Source organism: Uranotaenia lowii, chromosome 2, assembly GCF_029784155.1.
Source record: "Uranotaenia lowii strain MFRU-FL chromosome 2, ASM2978415v1, whole genome shotgun sequence".
In the NCBI taxonomy this organism is placed as follows: Eukaryota; Metazoa; Arthropoda; class Insecta; order Diptera; family Culicidae; genus Uranotaenia; species Uranotaenia lowii.
The window spans coordinates 359,064,430-359,088,949 of NC_073692.1; the positions used below are offsets into that span (position 1 = coordinate 359,064,430).

Sequence of the window (24,520 nt, forward strand, 5' to 3'; positions counted from 1 at the left end):
TTAAATTTACTCTGTTCGAGAAGAAAATCATTCTTTGCATCAATGCAGGCTGAATTGGGATTCTATTCGCTCATAAAAACAAGCATGTTAAAATTGATACCAACAGTGAGAATACGAACAACGGTTGCTTCGATAATTTTGTATGTTATTTGACGTTGACGTTGTTGAATACTCAAACCATTGACCCCCATCGTGAGTGTACCAGGTACTTCAGCCGCCTGTTATGATGTCTCCTCTCAGGAGGGAGCAGCACTGAGCGTATAGAAAGGATTTTCGATAAGTTACATGGATGTGCTCAAGCCAAAGGGAAAGGTTGTCAAAAACATCATAGACATCTAATGAGCCGTGTTACAGGACAAATTTGAGAATTCCTTCGAAACCGTGACAAATAATTTTATCCGTATTTTTTTCTTGAAAGTAGGAAGAAAACGATACATTTACTTAAAAATGATCTTGAATTGAATAATAATTAACTGAAATACTGAAACTTCATGAATCAAAAATCAAATAGGTACAATTGAAATATACACTAACTGACGTTCTATATTAGTGTTTTTCAGTTAATCAGTTATATGGAAATTGGTGCAGGTTTTAAAATGAAAATATAAATAAATAACTGAAAATTCTATAAAGTTTCCATGGTGGCATTATACAATGATTTTTTTTCGTTCCCACATCGTAGTGTGATTTCTCCACGCATGTTTTTCGGTTCCAAACGTTGCCGGTTTTCGGCTTGCTATGACTTTTTTCCCTAGTCGTTGGCAACGACTCGTTGCCTAACTAAATTCATGGAAAATTAAAAATTGGATATGGAATGGCTGACGATTGACTTCATAATTTTCTTGTGCTTGAGTGAAGTTACTTCGGAATTTTATTTCGGAAGACCAGCCTTCCAATTTTCCACTGACTTCCGATAAAGGAAAATGAATTAGATTGTCGGAGATCTGTGTTTTCCTGTCAGTTCACCAACGACAATTCTAAAAAATTGATTTGGATGCACAATACCTTTTAACTGAATCACCAAGTCAGCTAAGAAAAAAAAATAAAAAATTCTTAATTTAACCAAGAATTCAGCTAATAATTTCGCTCAATTCTATGCTTCAAAACTGCCGAGCCTCTGATAGATGCATTTTTTTTGTAAAAAATTCCTTAAGAGGGCGGTGAGTTCGAAAATTTAGTCAAAGGGGGCGGTGAGTGAAAAATGTTTAAAAACCACTGGTCTAAAACATTTGTTTAAAAGTTTTATTGAAAAAACTAGCTTCATGGTAGTTTTTAGGGACTCAAATCATATCAGGCAGTCAATTTATTCCATAAAACATGCATTTTATAAGGCACATAAGCAAAATGATGGTGGAAAATATCCTTGCCTACTAACTGCTGTTACTGACACCGAAAGTTATCACCTAACCATAATCATAACAGTGTTCATTTTTATTCCATAGACCACGGGCTGATTATGAACAGCCATTAATTTACGCCCACAGGCTGTATCTTAAAAATAATTTAAAAATCCTCAAATGAAGAAAAGAACCAGTCATTAGTTAGTGTAAAAAACTGAGTAATTTTGTTCATAATCAACCCACTTGATTCTACATCTCTACCGTAAATAATCAATAATAGAATCATTGAGTGGGTGGAAAATCAATAAAATTCTTATCAATACAATTTTCATTAACATGATTCATGGAAAAAGTATTGGTAAATGTCGAAACTGCGAAAATGAAATCAGATCATTTTAAAATATATTTTTCTTGACCAATTGTTCAAGTAATTCGATAAGAAAAATATCTCAATTTACTTCAACAAGTTGATTGGATCATACTTAAAATATAAAAAAAAAACTGCAAACAAACTAAATTGTTTTCAACCGCTGTTTTCGAATCCTATCCCGGAGGTTATCAGCGCTAATGAAATTGCTAATCATGACACTTCACCGTTAGAATACCTACGGCTTATTCTTATCAGCAATTGTTTTACTGACAATTATAAACGCACTGTCTATCATAGCCCGCGGTCAGGTTGACATTCTTCCTTCTCGGAAATACAGATTAAGTGCGATTGGAACCTTTTAAATCAATCTCCTATAACATGTATTTAAGAAGAATGAACGCATTCCAGGATTTATGTAGCTTCTCTGAAAAAAAAATTACCAAAAACTGTGAGGTTTAAAAAATTTTGATTAAGATTTTTGGATTCTGAACAATTTATGACATGAATAAAAATCTTTAAAAAAATATGTTACTTTTAATCCAGCTATTACTAAGAAAATAGCTTTACACAAAACAGACTGTACCTAGTGTTTGGGTGTATTATTTGAATAGTTGCAGATTATTTTAGACTTCAGAGATTCTCAACTCAAATAACGTAGTTCGCTCAACAACAGACTCGTTCTCTTTGTTCGATTCGGAGCTCAGAAGTTTGAACTTATATTTTTAAAGGTAATGCTTGGAAGTTCAGAACTTTTCTTTGGATAGCAAAAATTTGTTAATTCTTTAGGTTGACTCTTATGCCGTTTTCGTTTATCTCCACTAGCGCGGGGCAAAACTTTTTCTGAATAAACAAACAGAATCGTTACCCGGGACGATGCAAATATATGGTTGCTATGTTCACCCTTATGCTTACCCCCAACACTGACAACTTTTACGGGGTGCAACCGCCTGCTTGAGGTTCAAATTTCGGGCAAAACTTGTGGACTTCTGAATTAATAAACGAACAAAATAACAGCAGTTAGGGCAAAGCTCGTGGGTAACTAGGTTAGGTGCCAATAAACGAAAACACTATTAGTAAATTGAATAGGTTCCAGCACCTTAAGAAAATTATCTGAGAATCACTGTTTTCACATTCTTGGTAGTTCATCCTGACAGGTACTTAGTAAGCTGAGCTATTTAGTAAGTATACTCAGCTGCTTGAAATAGCTTAGCTACTCAATACGATTACCTACTAAGTACCTGAAGCAAGCTTTATCGATGGCTCAGCTGGGAATAGCTTCGGAGTAGTTCGGTTACTACCTCTAGTGCTGTAGAGTGTGCGTTATCGGTTGATCATCGCTTTTTTCGGAGCTAGTGATTACAGAAAATTTCTATCGAGGGGCTCTAATAAGTGGGTTATCGATAGCACTTTCACCGTTAAGAGTCAAAAATTTTCGTTTAAACGTCAGTTGTGCGGCCTCGTTTGTCGCTAAAGGCAACGGCTTAGATACCTTGTAGTAACTACACAGCAAAACAAAGATGGCTGCGATATTGGAGTGAAGGTCGTGTGTAAACAATTGTGTGTGATAGTAGCGTTCTGTATAAGTAATTTGTGTTATCAAAAAAACCGGGCCAGCTTCCCACCGAAGAAAAGTTCGACAGTTCGCGTCGAGAGTAAACTGGCTCGGGAGGTTCTTATCAAGTGGCGACGACGACGACGCGATTTGTCCAGGTATTCGATGATGATGAATGGGTCGCCGGCCGGGGTTTAGTGGCTCCTAAATATGTGTTGTTGACGCGCGTTATATTGTTTCGTCTGAGTCCGTTATGAATCGCACAGTTGATATTTCCCAGTGAGAGGGAACGATAGAAAAAAAAACAGTAGAATCTCAAGTGTGCAATTGTCGCGTTTTAACTAGGCGTAATTGTCGGATCAGTTTCAGTCGTCTGGTGGCCAGTAGGGCGAACACAGAATCGGGAAAACAATCCTCTAATTAACCAGTCCGAGGACCGCAGTTCGGGACTCTAAACACCCAAATAGAGTTGTGAAGTTTTTTGGGGATAATCGATATCGTTGTGCGGTACGCGGTTGAAGAACCAGATCGTTCGCGCGGTTCGATTGAAGTTTGCTGATCGACCCCAGCTATGGTGATACTAGTTCGGTGCTGCTGTTAGATAATTTGTGCTGGAATAATCATACTGGAATAAGTGCACGATGTCGATAATGAAAGAAGGTTAGTTTCGAAAAGCCGGTTAACCGGTGTGAGCGTTAAAACAGTAGAAGAAAGATTGAGTGAATCATTGCTGCTGTTGTTGTTGATTGTTATGAAGCTGTTTAACACATCTGGTTGATGCTGTCTGTCAACATGAAGTGGATTAACTAGTTCCCAATCCGGCGGGAGAGATGAATGGTTGGAGGTTTCGTTTATCCGAGTCATCGTGATCTTGATGTTGGTTTCACACAACATGTAAATAGCATAATCAAGACTAATATTACTACAATATGATATTTTGATGTTGTGTGAAATCTCAAACCAGTTACGACTTTAATGCATCGAACTCAGACTAAAACACATTTTAACGGTAAAATAAGAGAAATTCTTGATGGTTGAAAATTTTGTAATTGTTTCTCCAAGAAGCTCCAGATTATCAGTATCGCAAATAAATGTCCCTTAGAAAGTTCCCACATTATACATCTGCTGCTGCATTTAAATCAGGAAAAACCACACAAAATGTGTCACAACACGTGTTGCCTTTGGTATTTTTACCTTCAATTTTCTATAATCCAATTAGTTTCTCAAATTAAGCTCGTTTGAATGGAAGGAGAACAAAACCCCTATATATTGGCACGTTTTTTGGAGATTAATAGGCGCAGTAGCAGAGCTAATCGGTGAAACTTATTTATCATCAAAAACGTGATAAGATGATTAAACTTGAACTTCTATAGTTCAAACCGACGGAATTCATGAGTTTTTGATTTTTTTTTATTGAAAAATTGCTTATAAGTCCATAGCTCTAAATACAATTTCCATTTACTTAAAACCACTGATGCACAACAACTCATTTAAGTATTTTCCTAGGTTTTCCGAACATGTTAATATTCAGAGTCAACTTTTGCTTGGTCATTTAAAATTTATTTAGCTGTACCTATTTTCAATCAGCGAAAGTCTAGTAATATTTTTTGGCAGATAATAAACGAATTTTTGAATACGTAAAACATGTACCAAGTGTTTATTCTTCAGGATTGAGAAAGAAAAAATTTGAGAAATTTGGAACTAGATTTCAAACAAAAATTTACAATTACTCAAGTAAATATGACCAATATTTTCAACTGAATTCTCATATACAGTAGCAACACTTAGTTTTCATGGTAAAATTTTCTTATCGAAAATCGACTTTATTCGTCCAAGAAAATCTAATAGTCGCTTCATACCTTCCTATAAAGCAATTATTACACCTCAACGAATGCTTAACATAGGGTAGAAACACAGTGCACGCGAGTGAGTGAACGAGCAATTCGCGCAAAGAATCGCGCCTCATTTGAAGATGTTGAAAACTGAGAGACCGTTCACAGTGCAAGCGACGCGATTAGTACTATTCGCGCGAAATACCATTTCGAAAATTATCCGTCGCAGCAGTCGCGTGAATACTTTGTTTTGGTTCACCAAAACTTCATATGAACATGCACTGAAATTATTTCTCGGCAGTTTTATTTGAAAATATATCGCGTTATTTTTAAATATTAAAAAGTGATTTTTCTCGATTAACTTTTCAAATGAATTCAATTTCAACTATGACAAAGTTTTTCCAGCATATACTTGTCGGTATGCTATATGTATATGGACGAAATAGTGACCAGCAATTCCTTAAGAGGAATTCGTAACATTTTGCGGAACCATGAATTTGAAATAATGAATGCTCTTTGTGCTGTAAAAGAACATTACTTCAGTGAAAAATTTAAAAATTGTGAATTTTTATTTTATTGCCAAGCAGCATAAAATGCGTATTTAATGTACCGGTGCAAAGGCCGCGCGGTTTTTCTCTACTAATTTGGAGATTCCGCTGTAAAATTGCGTGGTCATTAGGTCTCGCACGATCCAAAATTTTTCATTCCATTTTTAATTGCTTGAATAATTTTACCCTTCGTTTCATAAAGTAACAAAGTTGAAATGATGTATGGAAAAGTTGAAAAATCGTATTTTATTTTAATTTTTTTTCTCATTGTACTCATCCAACTGTGAAAAATGATTTTTGAGGAAAAATAAAAAAACATGAAATGAAGGGTTAAGAACGTGAATTTTGACGCCAAAATAAATAAGATGGTTTATAAAAAATAATTTACTTCTAAAAACAAATACTCCACATATTTGGAAAAACACTTTATAGCCCTTTTTAAAACATGGATAAAAAAATAAAAAACATTTTATATGAATGAATAAAGACTTGGTAGAATTCGATAGTATTTGCACTTCTTATATTAACATGTTTAGCTGTCTCTCTTATGTTATCTTTTTTTGCTTGATTGCGATTTTATTGTGTGCATAAGGAACTATGGAAAAACTTGAATTTTGATTAAGTATACCGGCCCCATGCATGCTGGAATTTTATGAAGCATTGAAGGATCGAAAATAACCATACTTAACTTTTCCACGAGCAATGCCGTTTATAACTTTTCTTTGAGAACAAATAAAATAACTTCTCTGAAAGTCGTTGGCGCTGATACTGATAAAAACTCCGCTTTGGGAATTCTGCGATAAAAAAAATACTTGAATGGTTTTATGACGCTTTTAAAAATTTTAATTGAATGTCATTTTCGAATTATTTTATAATGATTTAAATAAAAGTTACCCCTTTGAACTATTCTTCCAATTCCCCATAAATTGCTTTTATAAATATCCTTTCCTTTACTATTCATTTAGTTTTTTCTCAGTGCACTGTGCACGCGTGCACTGTGTACGATCCTGAAAAATGTTCGCGCGAAATTCATTTCAGGTTCATTTAAAAATTGCTCGCTCGCTCGCTCGCGTGCACTGTGTTTTTGCCCTTAGTCATAATTTTACCTGAATGGTTATAGAAGGGCAATGCAAAATTTCTTCAAAACTGGTTTATTCTATACATGTCTTCCAGTAAGAGGTTAGAATGATTTTTTTCAATCTTTTAAAATTTGTATGTTCTGATGTTTGTTTTGTTGCGTTCATTTGATATGTGCATTGAGAAATTCATGTCACTTTTCGGAATATGTAACTTAGAAAAAACCCAGATTATAAAGCCTTCCTCTAATAACCGATACGAATGGTTTTCTAAAAAGGATTTTTTCGTTCGTTTATTAAGCGAAGTCTTCAACCTTTAAAAATAGAACATCATTTCAACACCTACATGACAAGAAACTATTAAACAGGTTGGAAGCAATTATAATCAAAATTCTATAAACAGATTCGTTATAGTTTCGTAGGATGGCATTCAAATAACGTTCTTGTCAACGTATTCATAACTTTAACGAACGAATATATAAATGTTTGTCTGTCTGTTCCCTATAGACTCGGGAACTACTGAACCGACTTTCTTGAAACTTGGCAGGTGGGTGCTTTTGAGGCCGGGAAAGGTTCCTATTTCAGTTTGAAACCCCTCCCTCTTACTAGAAGGGGGGGAGGGGGTACCTAAAATAAAAAGAAATATTGGCATAACTTGAGAACCGTTCAAGCAAATGGTACCAAATTCGGCATGGGAGGGGATTTGCCTACGAGAAACATTTCCATGAATGATAGATTCCTCTCCTTTTTCCAGAGGGGTAATAGGAGGGAATTCTCTTTAACAGTTTTTAACATAACTCGAGAATCAGTCAAGCAGATGGAAAGGAAGGGGCGGGGGTTTCCATTCATTTATAATTGCTAAATTCGATAACAATTCGAGCAATTGCCCAGTAAACATGAATCGGCAGAGAGGTAACTCAAATCGACAGAGGGATCGTAACGATCTCTCTTGCGATTTTGCATCATCTAATCGGCAGAGAGGAACACACCATACGCGTGCCTTGAGTGAGTGCCACGAAATAATCTAAAACACGCCCTCCAGAGAAACACACGAAAACAATCCGAATCGTGTTTGTATGTTTTCCTTCGAGACGCGTGTTTGCCTGCCTGAGAAGTCGACTCCACTGTACGAGTGTACGATTCAAACTGATTTCGCATGTACGCAAAGATGCCAATATGCCTGATTTTTCAGGATTTGCCTGATTTTTCAAGGCTCTGCCTGATAACCTGATAAGCCATTGAATTTCTCTTAGTTTTTTTTTAAATATGCCTGATTTTGTCTGATTTTTGTGAATGTGCTGAAAAATGGGTAGTAAGGAACTGGATTAGGTATCATTGCTGAAGTTAAAAAGCGAAAATGTGGCTGAAATAAAGGAATAGAAAGATTCCCTTTCGTTCTTAGAGCATCTGTATTCGTGGTCTATTCTTGGGTCTAATTTATACAAGAATTGAACCAAAGAAATTAGATCCGATCCAATGAAAAAACTGGCAACTGCACTCGTGTTCCATTAACTGTCAAACGGATTAGAATTGCGTCAAATTGGATCCGAATCTCATCAGTTTTGGATCAATCTTTATACCAGATCTAAAAAAAGTTGAGTTGAAACTGATATAATGGATCACCAGTGCGGTTGCTCGGGTCGGAATTTGGGTCTAAACCGGCTGTTTGGACCACGAATACAGGTGCTCTTATTTAAAAGAGGGAATTTTTTGATTGCTTTAATCCAGTACAATTGTTTAACCAAGTAGGCTCACAACACATATTAGAGTGAAAATTTGGAGTGATGACCAAAAAAAGGTCATCACTTCCGAAATTTCCGTTACTTTAACGTAGCCTGATTTTGCCTGATTTTTATTCCACAAGTTCCCTGATATAAAAAAAAATGTTGGCAACCCTGCATGTACGCATTCGCATTCGTTGCCTCTAAATATCTCGGCAGGACAAACCGAATGAGAATATTTGCGTTCTTGGAGTGTCGCCGAAATTAACCGTTTTATTCTAAGTTCGGTGACTCAACTCTCAATTTTTTGCATGCTCTGTCGATTTTTGAGAGGACGCGCTTACTGGGTGGAAGCAAATGGAGGATTTCTGAATATGGGGAAACATTCTATGATTGTTTGTAACTATTTTAAGAGGAGAAATCACCGTGAATTTGTTTTATGAAATGAATTTGCGGCTTTATCGGTGAGGGTTAAAGAGTTGAAATGAAAGACGGATAGAAGAACAGAAGAAAATTCTAAGGTGGTGAAAAGAGCGAAGAGCATTTGAAATAGAAGCTTGACCACATGCTAAATTCTTTGTCCCGCATCAATTAACTGTATTGAAGAAGTAGTACCCAATAGAGAAGGCACTACATTTTTCGATACAGTTAATTATGGATGGTTCGACCGCCATGTGAGTGTGCACATGTGCCGAACGGACAAGTGCACATGTGTGCACATGTGTCCGTTCGGCACATGTGCACACTCACATGGCGGTCGAACCATCCATAATTAACTGTATCGAAAAATGTAGTGCCTTCTCTATTGGGTACTACTTCTTCAATACAGTTAATTGATGCGGGACAAAGAATTTAGCATGTGGTCAAGCTTCTATTTCAAATGCTCTTCGCTCTTTTCACCACCTTAGAATTTTCTTCTGTTCTTCTATCCGTCTTTCATTTCAACTCTTTAACCCTCACCGATAAAGCCGCAAATTCATTTCATAAAATTGTTTGTAACTTTTCCAGATTTGCATTGGGAGGTTAGGAAGAGGGCAGGGAGCCCATTCAAATTTTTGCAATACTCGATAACTATTCAAGCGAGGGGAATCAAATTTGGCACTCGAGGGTATTTGGGTGATCGAAATGTTCTCTAGATGGTTTGAAGCTCTTCCCACCTTTCATTGACATGGGAGGTTATTTGGATACGGAAAAAGATAAATAGGAAGAGAAGAGGTGCCATCGCAGTTTTTTTAAAGTTAGAGAGCCAAAAGGCACCGAATTGGGTATGATATTGTCTTTTGATACAAGTATTGTTTCTATAGTAATTTGTGACCCTTCCCTCCTTCCATTGTGTGAGATTGGAAGAGAATACGGGAGCCTCATACTTTTTTGTTGCATATCTATAGTATTAGTCATACGAAAGAAACCAACAGTAGTAGGGGAGGGTTTTTGGGATGAGAAATGTGTCCATTCTTATTCGGGAACCCTACATAGAGGTCCGAATAGGTACAGTACCGTTCATAATTGTATAGAAATTGGAAGCAAGCGCACTGTCACTTCGCCTTTGAACTTCCATAACTTTTTACTCTGATGATATTTTTTGATCAAATTTTTTGCGTTAGATAGATCACTACTACACTATTATATTTCGAAATTTGAGCTTTCTGGAGTTTGTGTGGCCCGGGAAACAGTAATTCTACGAAAATCGTACTTTTTGGACTTTTCTCATTCAAACTGCAATATCTCTAAAACTACGCTACATTTTTTATTGAAATTTTGCAGAGTTATTGTTGAAATGTAAAGCTAGCATGTCTGAAGTTTTCGAAAAGTTCTATCGATGAGATCAAAAGTTACGCGAGGTGCAATTTTTCAGGCATGGATCTAGATATGCGATGTCTATAGAATTTTGGACGAATGTTTCCATAGGAAAATCATATTCTCTGTTTAACAACCAGTGTAGGTATCTATTCCAGACGAAAAATTACAACAATAATTACAAGAAACGATATTGTTCTCATGAATCGTCCAAAATTCTATAGAAATCGCATTTAAAGGTTCATGCCTGAAATATTGCACCTGGCGTAACTTTTGATCTCATCGATAGAACTTTCAACAATCACTCTACAAAATTTCAATAAAAAATGTAGCGTAGTTTTAGAGATATTGCAGTTTGAATGAGAAAAGTCCAAAAAGTCCGATTTTCGTAGAATTATTGTTTCTCAGGCCACACAAACTCCAGAAAGCTCAAATTTTGTGATATAATAGTTTGATAGTTGATCTATCTAACGCAAAAAATTTGATCAAAAAATATCATCAGAGTAAAAAGTTATGGAAGTTCAAAGTCGAAGTGACAGTGCGCTTGCTTCCAATTTCTATACAATTATGAACGGTACTGTATATGTATTCAATTTGCCGGTCATACTAGTGTTAATTCCAACAAAAGAACAGTTTTTCCGAATTGATATTAGGTTTTGCCTATCAAGTTTTCTCCCTGCTTGAAGGGTTGAAAAATAAGACAAAAAGTTTGTTGCCTCCCCTCGTTAATATTCAAGCCTTGATATTTTTAAATTATTGCTTCCATGTTTTCGTCTTTTTGGGAAAGAATTTCAAAATTATCCTAAGGAGGAAACTGCTTACGACTAGTGAATTGTACAAGAAAAAACTTCTGCGTTTTTAGGCCCTGTGCGAGTTCCAAACACCATCTCTTTGAATTTCGACGTTTCGTTCCACATTCGTTCGTTCAACATTGCGATTTTAAAACTGATTTGTAACACACTGATAACTATTAAAATTTAAAAAAAATACAAAAAAATATGTTTGTTTGTCTGGAGAATCTAAAAAAAAGATTATCATACAATAATGGGACACTGATCAACATTCAAATCTAAAAAAAAATATATATACAAAAAAGCATTTAAAACCATCACTCCAAAATTTGGAGAATTCACTATTTCTAACAGTATGTTAAATAAATTTTCTATGCTAAACAAATTGATCAGTATGCATGTGATCAAGAAATTCATTAGAAGCACTTTTGTGAGGCAAAAAAAATCGTTTTTTTCGTTAACTTTAAGGCGACAAACACATTAACATTATGCAAAATAGTTTGAAAAATACCACATACCACTGAGTGTTTTCAGCCATATTGATTCTCGTGTAACAGTTGGTCAATATTAGAAAATAGGATTCTGAAAGGATGTATAGGGGTCTGGAAGTTTTATTTTATAAACAAAAATTTGATTTACTAAACAAATTAAATTTTTAAGGAATCTTTTTATCGGGAAAATGCATCATTATTGGGTAAACATTAGTAAAATCATTCAAAAATGTTCACGCGCCTTTCTGAGAGAAATATGTTTTTTCAATGTTTTTTTAGACTCGTTTTTCAATACGACTTTCTACGAACAATTGCAAAAAAACTTTGAATTTCACATTTTAGAACATTGATTAGAATAGATTTCAATAAGATTTCTAAACATTTGTCTTATACGTTTGCGTTTTATGAATCATTTATTTAGAAATTTGACAATAATGACTGCATAAATCTATATTGCACATAATCGAGAAATCGAGTTATTTAAGATCGAAAATTTGAAGTGCTTATTTAGGTCCGCAATGTGTTAAGATTAAGTTAACAATTAAGGTTACTGAAAAGTATTAGACTAGAATTAACTCAAAACAAATGAATTGGTTTTTATAGTAAAGTGACCCGATTTCCAAGTATTGTAAAAAAAATCCGAATTTTGCCGGATTTTTCCTTACAATTTATAAAATAAAACAGTAAACTTATTTTGGGCTCAATATATTTGGGCTAACTTTGTCTTTATTGATTTTATTAAGATTTTGAAATACGATTTGATTGCTGCTTACGTTTTGTTAAAAAAATTAAGGTGACAGTGCCTTCTCAATTTTTTTTTTATATAATCACTGATTTATGTTTAGATTTGTTCGGATTTTGTGTTGAAAAATAGGAAATCAAATGCTCGAATTTTAACACGTTTTGAAACAAATTTGTTCTGCTTTTCTTAGTCCGCATAAGTTTGGGAAAAATTCTGCAATGCTTACTCTAGGGAGCCCCTTTAGCTTATATTAGAGTGAAACTACTTCAGTTTTTTTTATCCTCGAAAATCACCTAAAGGAAGGCCATTGGAAATCGGAACTTAGATTTTCCGGATTTCGTTTGATTTGAGGTTAAAAAAAAGAAACTTTGAATGCTTTGAGGAACCCCTATATCAAGTCGGATTGAGCTGAAATTTTGCACATGTCAATTTTTTTGGCCAATGTACAAAATTTTGATGAATCCTTGCAATGTTCTTTTAATTCAAATTTAAATAACATTTAAAAGCTCGTATCTGAACTTTTATCCGAATTGATATTATCGATCAAATACGGTATTTAGATAGTTAGCAATTTCATTGTCAAAAAGGATCTTATATGTAGTTGTTTCTTTAATTTTTAATTTTTTGACCAATCCTGCTATATAAAAATTATAACAATTTACTCTGTTTGGGAATGTTTATTTTATCAAATGATTTTTTTCGAAAATAAGCTTTTATAAAACCTGTTAGGTTCATAAACGCATGTTTTCTAGAGAGGTTTTCAATGGACGTTATGTAAAGATTGGACCATTGCTCCACATTGCTCTGTAACAATCTCCAAAATCAAAGTGATGACAAATTCAAAAAAATCTTGAGTTGATTGGCGAAAACCTTAGCAGCAGGTAATGGCGATAATTTATACAATCGTACTTTTAAGAACACGCAAAATAACTCTGAGCAAAATCCTTCTTGACGCTTTGCAAGGATTTTACGAAGTTCTTTTACTGAACTATCGCAATTTTCCTTTTTTTTTTAAATCCCTGTTTGGTTCTGAAAAACGAAACCAAGAACAAAAACGTCTGAATTGAATTTCTCTTGACACTATTTGTATTAGTAATAAGAACATACTCTACCGAATTCAACTAAAAGCAAATATCAAAATGAAACAAACATAAACTTTGTTTTCATATAATATTTATTGGCTTTAAACAACGGCTTTCAATTATGTTTTAAGGTTTTTATAGAAGTTTTGTGTGATTCATATGCAGGTTCTAGGCGGAGTAAAGTAATAACTCGGTTTAAGTCGCTGTTTTACTGGGCTTTCACATTTTTAGCAAGATACATCATTTCCGGTTAAGGCTATCAATTTGAATGGTTGTTTTGAATGTTTATTGAGCTGGACATGATTTAATAGTTTATTTTCATCATATTCAGCTCAATAAACATTCAAAAACGACCATTCAAATCTATAGCCTTAGACGGAAATTATGTCTCTTGCTTTTAAAACAGTATTAGGCTGGAACAAATATCAATTTCTTCTTTTGTCACCCCCCCCCCCCCCCTTCGAAATTTCCAAAAACCCGAAGGGGGAAATAAATAAAGTTTGAAGTAATTTATGTTAACTCTAATAAAAAATTCCAATATCTGAAAGTTTACAAGACTTAAAAATTAAATTTAAGAAGATGGGAGTTATTTCACCTTTTGTTTTCTCGATTTCATTGAATTATTCGATAAAAAATTACTTGATTTATAGGTTTTGTGCAACAATATAATATGAAATTTTGTTGCATACAAGCTTCCGTGCAATTTATTCCAATTTATTTGTTTTTCGCATTATTTTTTATTGTCCCCCCCTCGCGATGTTCCAACTCCGAGTGACAAAAGAAGGATTTGAAATTTGTTCCGGCCTTATTAGCTCAACGTTGAAGCCCTGTAAAACAACAATAAACTAAGTTTTAACGTTATTCACCTTGAACCTACATATGAATCATTTGATTGATACATAGTTTTGGAAAGTAAAAGACACAAGTTTTTAATTTAAATTAGTAATATTTTTTAGTTTACTTCATTATACGATAGATTGAGTTTAAACAATTGATCACAGGTTATCGTTTTAAAAGTTATAAACACTTTCGCGAAGGATGATCGAGAAATTGAAAAAAAAATGTCACATCACGATGACTGCAGAACTGTTGCTTTTTGCTCAGAAAAGGAAATTACAAGCAATAATTTTTTAGTTTACAAACCTACTCAACAACAAAATAAAACTCAAGAAACGCTCAGACGAGCGACGCGTCGTTTTACTTATCTAGGGGCAAACAGATGTACCAGCCAGATCTTTCTGTAGTAAGTGGCCATGTAACAACTACGCGTTATAGTAATATTTTCCATGTTTACAACGCGCGAGAAGAATATCGACGGATGACAAATAAATACTTGTCTCGACACAATACCTTCAAATGATAGCGAGTAAACCCGCCCCTGAAGGTGATATTGAACAGGTTTGGAAAAAAGGTGATTTGATTGACGTTTCAAGCATTCGTTCGATTTAGTGTAGGTACAATTGAAAAGTGGATGATTGATTTATCGACCCCTTCAAGTGCAGCCCGGGCTTTAAGTATTTCGATGGAAGACATTTAGCAGCGCAGAGATCGCGGACGAGTGATTTGATTGATACCTTTTGGTTGGGGTATATGTGCGTTTTATCGCTGAAACGGACACCGATAGTGATAATAAGGACAATAATCATTGTTTGTTAATTAGATAATGAACCGGGATTAGATTACTTACATGTGTATTCTGTGAACTTTGGATTGATTAACCAATATACTTAAGGTGAGAAAAGCATTATTTCTCAAATAGAGTTTCAAACATTAGATAGATATAAATATTTTAAGTAGAGAAAAGAAAAGAATTTATAAATTAACAAAAACACCATTAGCAGGCTCGGTTTCACAGAAAAAACAAAAATGATGTTGATTTTTCAGAGCAAAATATTCAATTTTTCATACAAATCTAAGAGTTTAAATTTACTCATGTTAACGTGATTTAAAAATTCTGCAAAAAAATATGGATAAGTTTTGAACGAAAACGAAGCTGTTAAGGTTTTTAGAATGATCCCAAATCGATTCAATCTACCGGATCCAATGCGAAGCGGAAATATGAAGAGGAAAGCAGCTTTGTGAACCAAAAAAAATTGAGGCGGTAAGGTCCAGTGGACAAAACTGTGGACCGGAAAGTCTTGTGTGCCAACCAGTGATGCCAACTGTTTTTTAGAAATGTCTGGAAGATTTTGAAAAAATGTCTGGAAAAGTCTCGAAAAGTCGGGGTGACGAACTCTTTGTAAGTGATGACCTTTTTTTTTTTGGTCGCCACGCAACATTGTAGTCTAGGGAATTACACTCATTACTTTATAATAACCTTACATTCTATACACTATCAATGCCTGAGACTATTGTGGTGATGTCAGCGGTACTACGTTTTATGCTTTACTTCCTGTTTTACTACCATCTTCGTGGCATTCCTCACTCTTCAATTACTAATTCAAATCATTTCCTAGCATTTAGTAACGAAAATTTTGATTTTTTATTGTTTTGTCAGAAAATTCATGTCGAAACTCAAAAGTCTGGAAATGTCTGGAAGAAATGACAAAAGTCTGGAAGTTTGGAAACCTAAAAAAATGTCTGCCAAAGGTCCAAAAAGTCTGGAAGATCCAGAGAAAATCTGGAAGGTTGGCATCGCTGGTGCTAACGCCAGTAAGAATAAGGCTTTAGTTTGGGACGTGGCCAAATAGTGTGAGCCCCTTTCCACATCGTAAGTTTGGCCAAGGTTAGATTGAGTCTAATGATATTGAGAATCAAAAAAAGCCGGAGCGGAGTCAAAAACAAGCTGCTTCAGACAACCCAATAGATCGTAAATTTTATGATCAACTGCTGTGTGGAAAATCGGTGTGTTTCGATCACTGGCCTGTGATTGACTGAAATTTAATTTTTATTGATTCACTGTTAAAGAAAACTATATGTAGAAGACATAAAAGTGAAAAAATAGGATTTGCTCCTTAATTGTGTTTATTCTGTTCATTTAAAATCGTGTTTAGACATAATGGGACACCCTATACCAACCCCTATGGGTAAAAAATCTGGGGCGGATTAACATTAAAATTAACTCATTTGTTTCTTGCTTAAAAGCTACCTTCATAAAACTGATAAAATTCCATAATTATGCACACGAAAACTTCAATGTGTGTTTTCTCGGAAGTAGCTCTTCACTCTTAAGGTTTCATATGAAGATAATTCTAACAATAATCACGAGAAAAGTTCTAACTTTCAATTCGATTTATTTAAAAAAAAAGATCAATTTAATAAACCATTCTTTAATGTGATGTTCCCAAACCAAAGAACTCCATCTGTAAATTTGTTTCGTTTTAATATTGATGTCAGAAAACGCGATAACATTGATCACATTTTTGAAAACTTCAAATGTAATTAAAATTTTGTTTCAAAATCTTGAAATATCTATTTTTTGAAGGCTCGCAAACAAACACACTTCCTGATGAAATCAAAGCGTTTAGAAGCAGCAGCTTGATTTATGTGACAGTTCAACTTTTTTTCCTTAGTAAATTTATAGTTTTGGTGCAGTTTTTGTTGTACTTTGACGTAAATTTTTGATATTCGAAAAATAGGGACGTTATCCTAGAGTAAGCCAGTCTAGAACAAAAGTCTAGAAACCTTATCAAATGGTAAAGTTTGATGGAAAAAAATAAAGGGGAATAGTACGAAGGCCTAGAGAATTGAATTAAGGTGAAATTTCGTTTTTTTTATTTAAAATTTTATAAGTAATGTTAAAAAATTTAGCCCCTTAATTTATGCAGCATTGTCCATCTTTCGATTTCATTTGTTTTTCGTCTTTAACAGATTAAGGACCGCGATGTTGTTTTTTTTTAGATCACGAAGAAATCTCAATCAAGAAACACCAATATTCAGCATCTCAGAGTTCACTGGACCAAAAGTAACCAATATTGTATCTTTGAGCCAACGAAAATGTTGTGTTCAATTTTGAAGAGTTTTATGATAAATATTATATCATTTGAGTTTGTTCCGAAATGCCTAAGCAATTGATAAACTAGCATTTGTGAATATTATGAAGATGTTTTGTAACTTTTATAATCAAGAAAACTCGTTAACACCATAAAAATTAGGACTGATCAATGTTATCGATTTTTAAATCAAATTCAAAGTAGTCTAAATAATTTTCTAAAACCATGTTCTACGTTCATTAGAGTCCAGTAGAAACTGGTTTTAAAAATATGAAACATGCCACATTCCGCTTGACAGAAAAAATAATCGAAAAATATTGAAAACAGTGATCAATCTTACCTCGTTTTACGGTATGGCAATATTTGATGCACGAGTTATTATCGCGCCAGCAATAAATTTTATTTCGGAAGTCCGGACTTCCGACTTCCGACCGACTTCCGACTGACTTCCGAGAAAGGAAAATGGAGAGGCTACTACATAGATTGTCGGAAATCTGTGTTTAGCAGTCAGTTCACCAGCGACGTTTCTAAAAAAAATTCTTAAATGCACAATACTTAAATTCAAAGTCTTCCGAATATGTATAATGCTCAAAACGACCATACAGGAATATTAATTTGAAACACCTTATTGACTCTTGGAGGATGCTACTTATTAAAGCAAATGTAGATATTTAAATTTGCTTTTTTTTGTTTTTCAAGATGCAATCAACTTTTTTTTTAAGTGTAAGTGCCTTGAGAAAAATGTAATAAAAATCTTTTCCGAACTTTCAGCTTGTAAGAAAGAAATAGAAGTAGAAGAAATCTGTTTCTTTATTGCCTCTAACTGATAAAATAATAAAGATATATCGCAGGTGGTCTCCTGATGTAGAATGCAATTCACAGATCGTAGATAGGTGCAAGATGTGGGTTCGAATCGCACTGGGGGACGCACAGTAGTCCAATTCCAAAATAAAACCTGGCAAAAAGTCTATTTCAACATGTTTTGCTCTGAAACTTACTAAAATTTGTCAATAATCATAATTTTACAGGAAATAACTTATTATTTCCATACTTCATTTGAAATTTCTTTTCTTTTAATTTCTACCATAGGAACTTGAAAAATTTCAATAGCTCATTAAGTAGGTCCCAGTAATAAAATTTTCTAACAGATTGCTGTTCAATCTCTCACTTCCTAGAAAGGTTATATATATATATATATATATATATATATATATATATATATATATATATATATATATATATATATATATATATATATATATATATATATATATATATATATATATATATATATATATATATATATATATATATATATATATATATATATATATATATATATATATATATATATATATATATATATATATATATATATATATATATATATATATATATATATATATATATATATATATATATATATATATATATATATATATATATATATATATATATATATATATATATATATATATATTTATATATATATATATATATATATATATATATATATATATATATATATATATATATATATATATATATATATATATATATATATATATATATATATATATATATATATAAATGAATTTCTGTCTGTCTGTCTTTCTGTCTGTCTGTCTGTCTGTCTGTCTGTTCCCTATAGACTCGAAAACAACTGAACCGAATTGCTTGAAACTTGACAACTTTTCCATGAAGGGGGGAGGGGCCTCCCAGACAAAAAAAACTTTTTTGCATAACTCGAGTACACATCAAGCAAATGGTATAAAATTTGGCATGGGGTGGTATTTGGAAACGAGGAATATTTCTATGAATATAAGGTACTCCTCCCTCCCCTCAGTGGGGTCATAGGAAGGGGAGAGGGGAGCTACCTTATAATTATTCATATAACTCGAAAACGGGTATTTGGGAACGTGACATATTCTAATGATTGTTTGAGACCCCTTACTTCTTCCAGCGGGGAGAAAGGAAGAGGGAGGGGAGTTTCATACAATTTTACTGCATCTCTCTTATCAGTTTTTAGCATAAATCTAGAACATTTCAAGCAAAAACCATCATTTTTTATAAGTTAGATTGTTTGCGTACGATTATTTGAGACCTTCTTTTTTTGGGGTGAAGCTTTAAGAAACAGATTAAAATTATCAGATCTTTAACACAAATTAATAGAACAAGATTCAGAATATTAGTTTAAGTTATCTTTGTGTTGCAATTCGAAACTCCAGCTGCAGCTCTGATTTTATAGCGGTTGCTTATGAATTATGTCATAATACAACAAAAAAAAATGAATAATTTCTGAAAATCTCATTTTATTTTGAAAGGTGTAGCAAAGCACACCGGGTCAGCTAGTGGAATATAAAATCATCACAAAACTACAATACAAATTAAATTTAATCAAAACGGACTGACACGAAAAACGCTCTGGTGCCGATTACTATCTAATTTTTTTTATTTATTAACACGTCAATATAGAAATTTTACGTTACATGAGATTTTTTTTTATAATTCAACAAATACTTATCAAAATTGTGAAATTTAGAGATGTAGGCTTTTTTATTTTTTTTTACTTTATTCAACTTTATTACGACCGAAGAAGTTATCATTTATTTTATAAATGGTTGCTTTAACACAAAACACTGAATTTATATTTTACACGAGAAAGGACACCCTATGTTCCAATTTTTTTTTGTTTGACTCTTGATTTTATTTTTTCATACTTCACATTATTAAATAATACCATATAATATTCTAACTTGTTTTTAGGTTTCAATTGGTTCTCATAAATTTTGACCAGCAAAAGGGTTCTGAGTTTTGGTTAATAATCAGAAGAATATTTGAGAAACCGTAATTAAATCATGTTTTGGGAGTTATTCCTAATTTAAAAAAAATTACACATAAATTCATACTGATAGTGCTTCAAAATATGATATGGAGGTTTTATCACGGAAAGAAGATATATTATTTCCAACAATAATCCACTTATATTCAATCTTATTTCTGATTATTTCTCGACCAACGATACATATCAAACTTTAAACTATACGTACTATTGATTCAATGTTTGCTTTTGTGCATTCAATAATTTATATAATACATTCAACTATATGTGTACGATTGATTTTATGCATTCAACTATAAATATAATTGATTCAACTATAATCATATGATTGATCTTCTGCATTCAACAATAAGTATAGAAAATTCAACTATAAGGGTATAGTTGATTTAACTATAGATATTATAGATTTAATTATATTTTTAAAATTGATTCCATGTTGCCAACTATATTTTTTTCATAATAAGAATTTTATTTTATTACACAATTAACAAATTTATTAAATCACATTTTCACTCTCACATTTTTCGTTCTTTTAAGCAGCTTCGATCAAGCAATAAAATATTGTGTTGATGCTCCTCATGTCAGCAGCTTGAAGATGCCCATCATTTCGATTTTGCCTGAGTGAACTTTTGTCACCGCCACTAATTAATAATCATCCCGGTGTTATCTAAGCTTTTGGTTACTTTACTTGTCTGCTATTACTGGCATTACCCAAAAATTATCAGATCTTTAACACAAATTAATAGAACAAGATTCAGAATATTAGTTTAAGTTATCTTTGTGTTGCAATTCGAAACTCCAGCTGCAGCTCTGATTTTATAGCGGTTGCTTATGAATTATGTCATAATACAACAAAAAAAAATGAATAATTTCTGAAAATCTCATTTTATTTTGAAAGGTGTAGCAAAGCACACCGGGTCAGCTAGTGGAATATAAAATCATCACAAAACTACAATACAAATTAAATTTAATCAAAACGGACTGACACGAAAAACGCTCTGGTGCCGATTACTATCTAATTTTTTTTATTTATTAACACGTCAATATAGAAATTTTACGTTACATGAGATTTTTTTTTATAATTCAACAAATACTTATCAAAATTGTGAAATTTAGAGATGTAGGCTTTTTTATTTTTTTTTACTTTATTCAACTTTATTACGACCGAAGAAGTTATCATTTATTTTATAAATGGTTGCTTTAACACAAAACACTGAATTTATATTTTACACGAGAAAGGACACCCTATGTTCCAATTTTTTTTTGTTTGACTCTTGATTTTATTTTTTCATACTTCACATTATTAAATAATACCATATAATATTCTAACTTGTTTTTAGGTTTCAATTGGTTCTCATAAATTTTGACCAGCAAAAGGGTTCTGAGTTTTGGTTAATAATCAGAAGAATATTTGAGAAACCGTAATTAAATCATGTTTTGGGAGTTATTCCTAATTTAAAAAAAATTACACATAAATTCATACTGATAGTGCTTCAAAATATGATATGGAGGTTTTATCACGGAAAGAAGATATATTATTTCCAACAATAATCCACTTATATTCAATCTTATTTCTGATTATTTCTCGACCAACGATACATATCAAACTTTAAACTATACGTACTATTGATTCAATGTTTGCTTTTGTGCATTCAATAATTTATATAATACATTCAACTATATGTGTACGATTGATTTTATGCATTCAACTATAAATATAATTGATTCAACTATAATCATATGATTGATCTTCTGCATTCAACAATAAGTATAGAAAATTCAACTATAAGGGTATAGTTGATTTAACTATAGATATTATAGATTTAATTATATTTTTAAAATTGATTCCATGTTGCCAACTATATTTTTTTCATAATAAGAATTTTATTTTATTACACAATTAACAAATTTATTAAATCACATTTTCACTCTCACATTTTTCGTTCTTTTAAGCAGCTTCGATCAAGCAATAAAATATTGTGTTGATGCTCCTCATGTCAGCAGCTTGAAGATGCCCATCATTTCGATTTTGCCTGAGTGAACTTTTGTCACCGCCACTAATTAATAATCATCCCGGTGTTATCTAAGCTTTTGGTTACTTTACTTGTCTGCTATTACTGGCATTACCCAAAAATTCGTGTTTTTCGTGTTGTGAGCTGCACATATCTTAGCAGCAGGAAGAGGCAGAACATCAACGAGGGGGAAAATAAGCTAAACAAATCCCCCGCAAAATGATTCCCGGAAAACGGAGCTGGTGATATCACCTGAAACAAAAGGAAATCTTTATTCTATAACATCAACAAACTCCCATAACAAAGAAAAAAATATAACATCAACAAAAATAACGTCAGACTTGCCTTTTCGCAAAAGATAACCTTCTAGCAAAGTAACCGGCTCGGGTCCGTTCTCATCGATCATTCTCAATTTGACAACAATTAAATTTAAAGCTTTTTTTGGTTTTTTTGACGCTGGGCAAACAAATTACACTCTCGTATGAAGATACCAAAATTGGAGAGGAAATCTAGCAAATTGAAAACATTAATCACTTTTATAGTTGAATGAGTAAAATCAATCATACAATTGTTGCTCAATCTATCATATTTAAAGTTGAATCAATTATACAATTATAGTTGAATTTGATATGTTTATAGTTGATTGCGAAGGTCAATCAGCAGTTTGTAGTTGAATCTATTATATTTATAATTGAATGCCTGAATTCAATCATACGATTGTAGTTGAATCTATCATATTAACAGTTTAATCAATCATGCCATTATAGTTGAATTTTTAGAATATTTATAATTGATTCCATAAATTCAATCAGCAGTATATAATTGAATTTATTTTATTTATAATTGAACGCGAAAAAATCAACTAAACTTTGATGATTGATATAAATAGCTGTAGTAATTTATTTATTTGGAGTCTTTGACCGTGAAGTCATACAGACTTAAAGTCTTAAAATTAAAAATTAACCTAAGTAACATACAATGTATCATTTTAAAATTAAGTTAAATCACGGATCGAACGTTTAAACATCGAATTTGATACGTTAAAGTCGAACAGATGAGAAACTTCGTTGAAAGCATGACAGCATCGATGTAGTGGATGATTTTGGCCAAAACTCGTTCTGCTTCTTGGTAGCCAGAGAAAATTTTGATTGCGTAGTTGTCGAGCTGGAGCGTGCAAATTGAGAGAATGCAGCAGTTGCGGGCAATCAATAACGTTTGTTAAGATGTCGTACACGAAGATCCGTTGCAAGTACGTCCTCCTATTACTCAAAGACGTCAGTGACAGAAGACCACATCTCTCGGAATAAGGTGGTAAACGTACAGAATCTCGCCAGGGCAATCTTCGTAGTGCATAGCGAAGAAATTTTTTCTGGACCCTCTCTATCCTTTCGATGTGAACGGATTGGTACGGTGCCCAAACAGGTGCAGCATATTCCAGTACACTTCGTATTAACGAGCAGAATACTGTTTTAAGAGCATGGGGGTCTTCAAAACTCAGTGTATTTCGGCGAAGAAATCCGAATAAGGCAAACGCTTTTGCTGTGGTTGTCGAGATATGCTGTGCGAACGAGAGCTTTTGATCGAAAGTAACTCCGAGATCTTTTATCGTTGAAACTCTTTCTAAGGTGGAGTCCCTGAGCGAATATTCGTATACAATTGATGCTCTAGTCCTGAAAAAACTTATGCATTTACACTTTCCGACATTCACTACCATCCCATGCGTATCACACCATAATAATAATTTGTTCATATCTTCCTGAAGCGCAATGCAGTCCACTATCGAGTCAATGACTCTGTAAATTTTTAGGTCATCGGCGTACAGTAGTTTAGTCGAGTTGAGGTAGGTAGCTATGTCGTTTATGAAAAGCACAAAGATAAGCGGCCCTAGGTGACTACCTTGAGGAACACCGGATGGCATGTCGAATTCTGTAGAGTGTGTTCCTCGGATGTTTACGTAACCTTGGCGTTTTACCAGGTAGGAATGCAGCCATTTTATTATCCATGAAGGAAAACCGTAGCGTTCGAGCTTTGTTGTTGCTATGCTGTGTTGTACTTTGTCGAAAGCCTTAGCAAAATCGATATATATTGAATCAACTTGCATTTTTTTATTTGTTGCGGTGTGCAATTCATTTACATAGCACATCAGATTTGTCAGCGTTGATTTTTTCTTTACAAATCCGTGCTGGTATTCGGTGAGTATTGGTTTAGCTGCTGAATATAGCCTTTCGTATATCAGAGACTCAAGGACTTTGGAAAAGCAGCACAATATTGATATGGGCCGGTAGTTCTCTACACGGTGAGAGTTTCCAGATTTAAGGATTGGAGATACTGAAGCAGTTTTCCAGTGGCTCGGAAAAGCACATTCGGAAATCGATCTGTTGAAAATTATACG

At 33.2% G+C, this 24,520-nt stretch overlaps 2 protein-coding genes across 2 annotated transcripts in view; one reads left to right on the forward strand and one right to left on the reverse strand.

The window, feature by feature from the left end:
- The window catches only part of LOC129744686 (bromodomain-containing protein 4-like), a 104,653-nt gene that overhangs the window by 19,291 nt on the left and 60,842 nt on the right, over positions 1 to 24,520 (reverse strand). The window lies entirely within an intron of this gene.
- The window catches only part of LOC129744685 (peptide transporter family 1-like), a 42,510-nt gene continuing 20,952 nt past the window's right edge, over positions 2,963 to 24,520 (forward strand). The window contains exon 1 of the mRNA XM_055737330.1: positions 2,963 to 3,922. Coding sequence (XP_055593305.1) covers positions 3,904 to 3,922 — 19 coding nt within the window. The 5' untranslated portion in view covers positions 2,963 to 3,903. The remainder of the gene's footprint in view (positions 3,923 to 24,520) is intronic.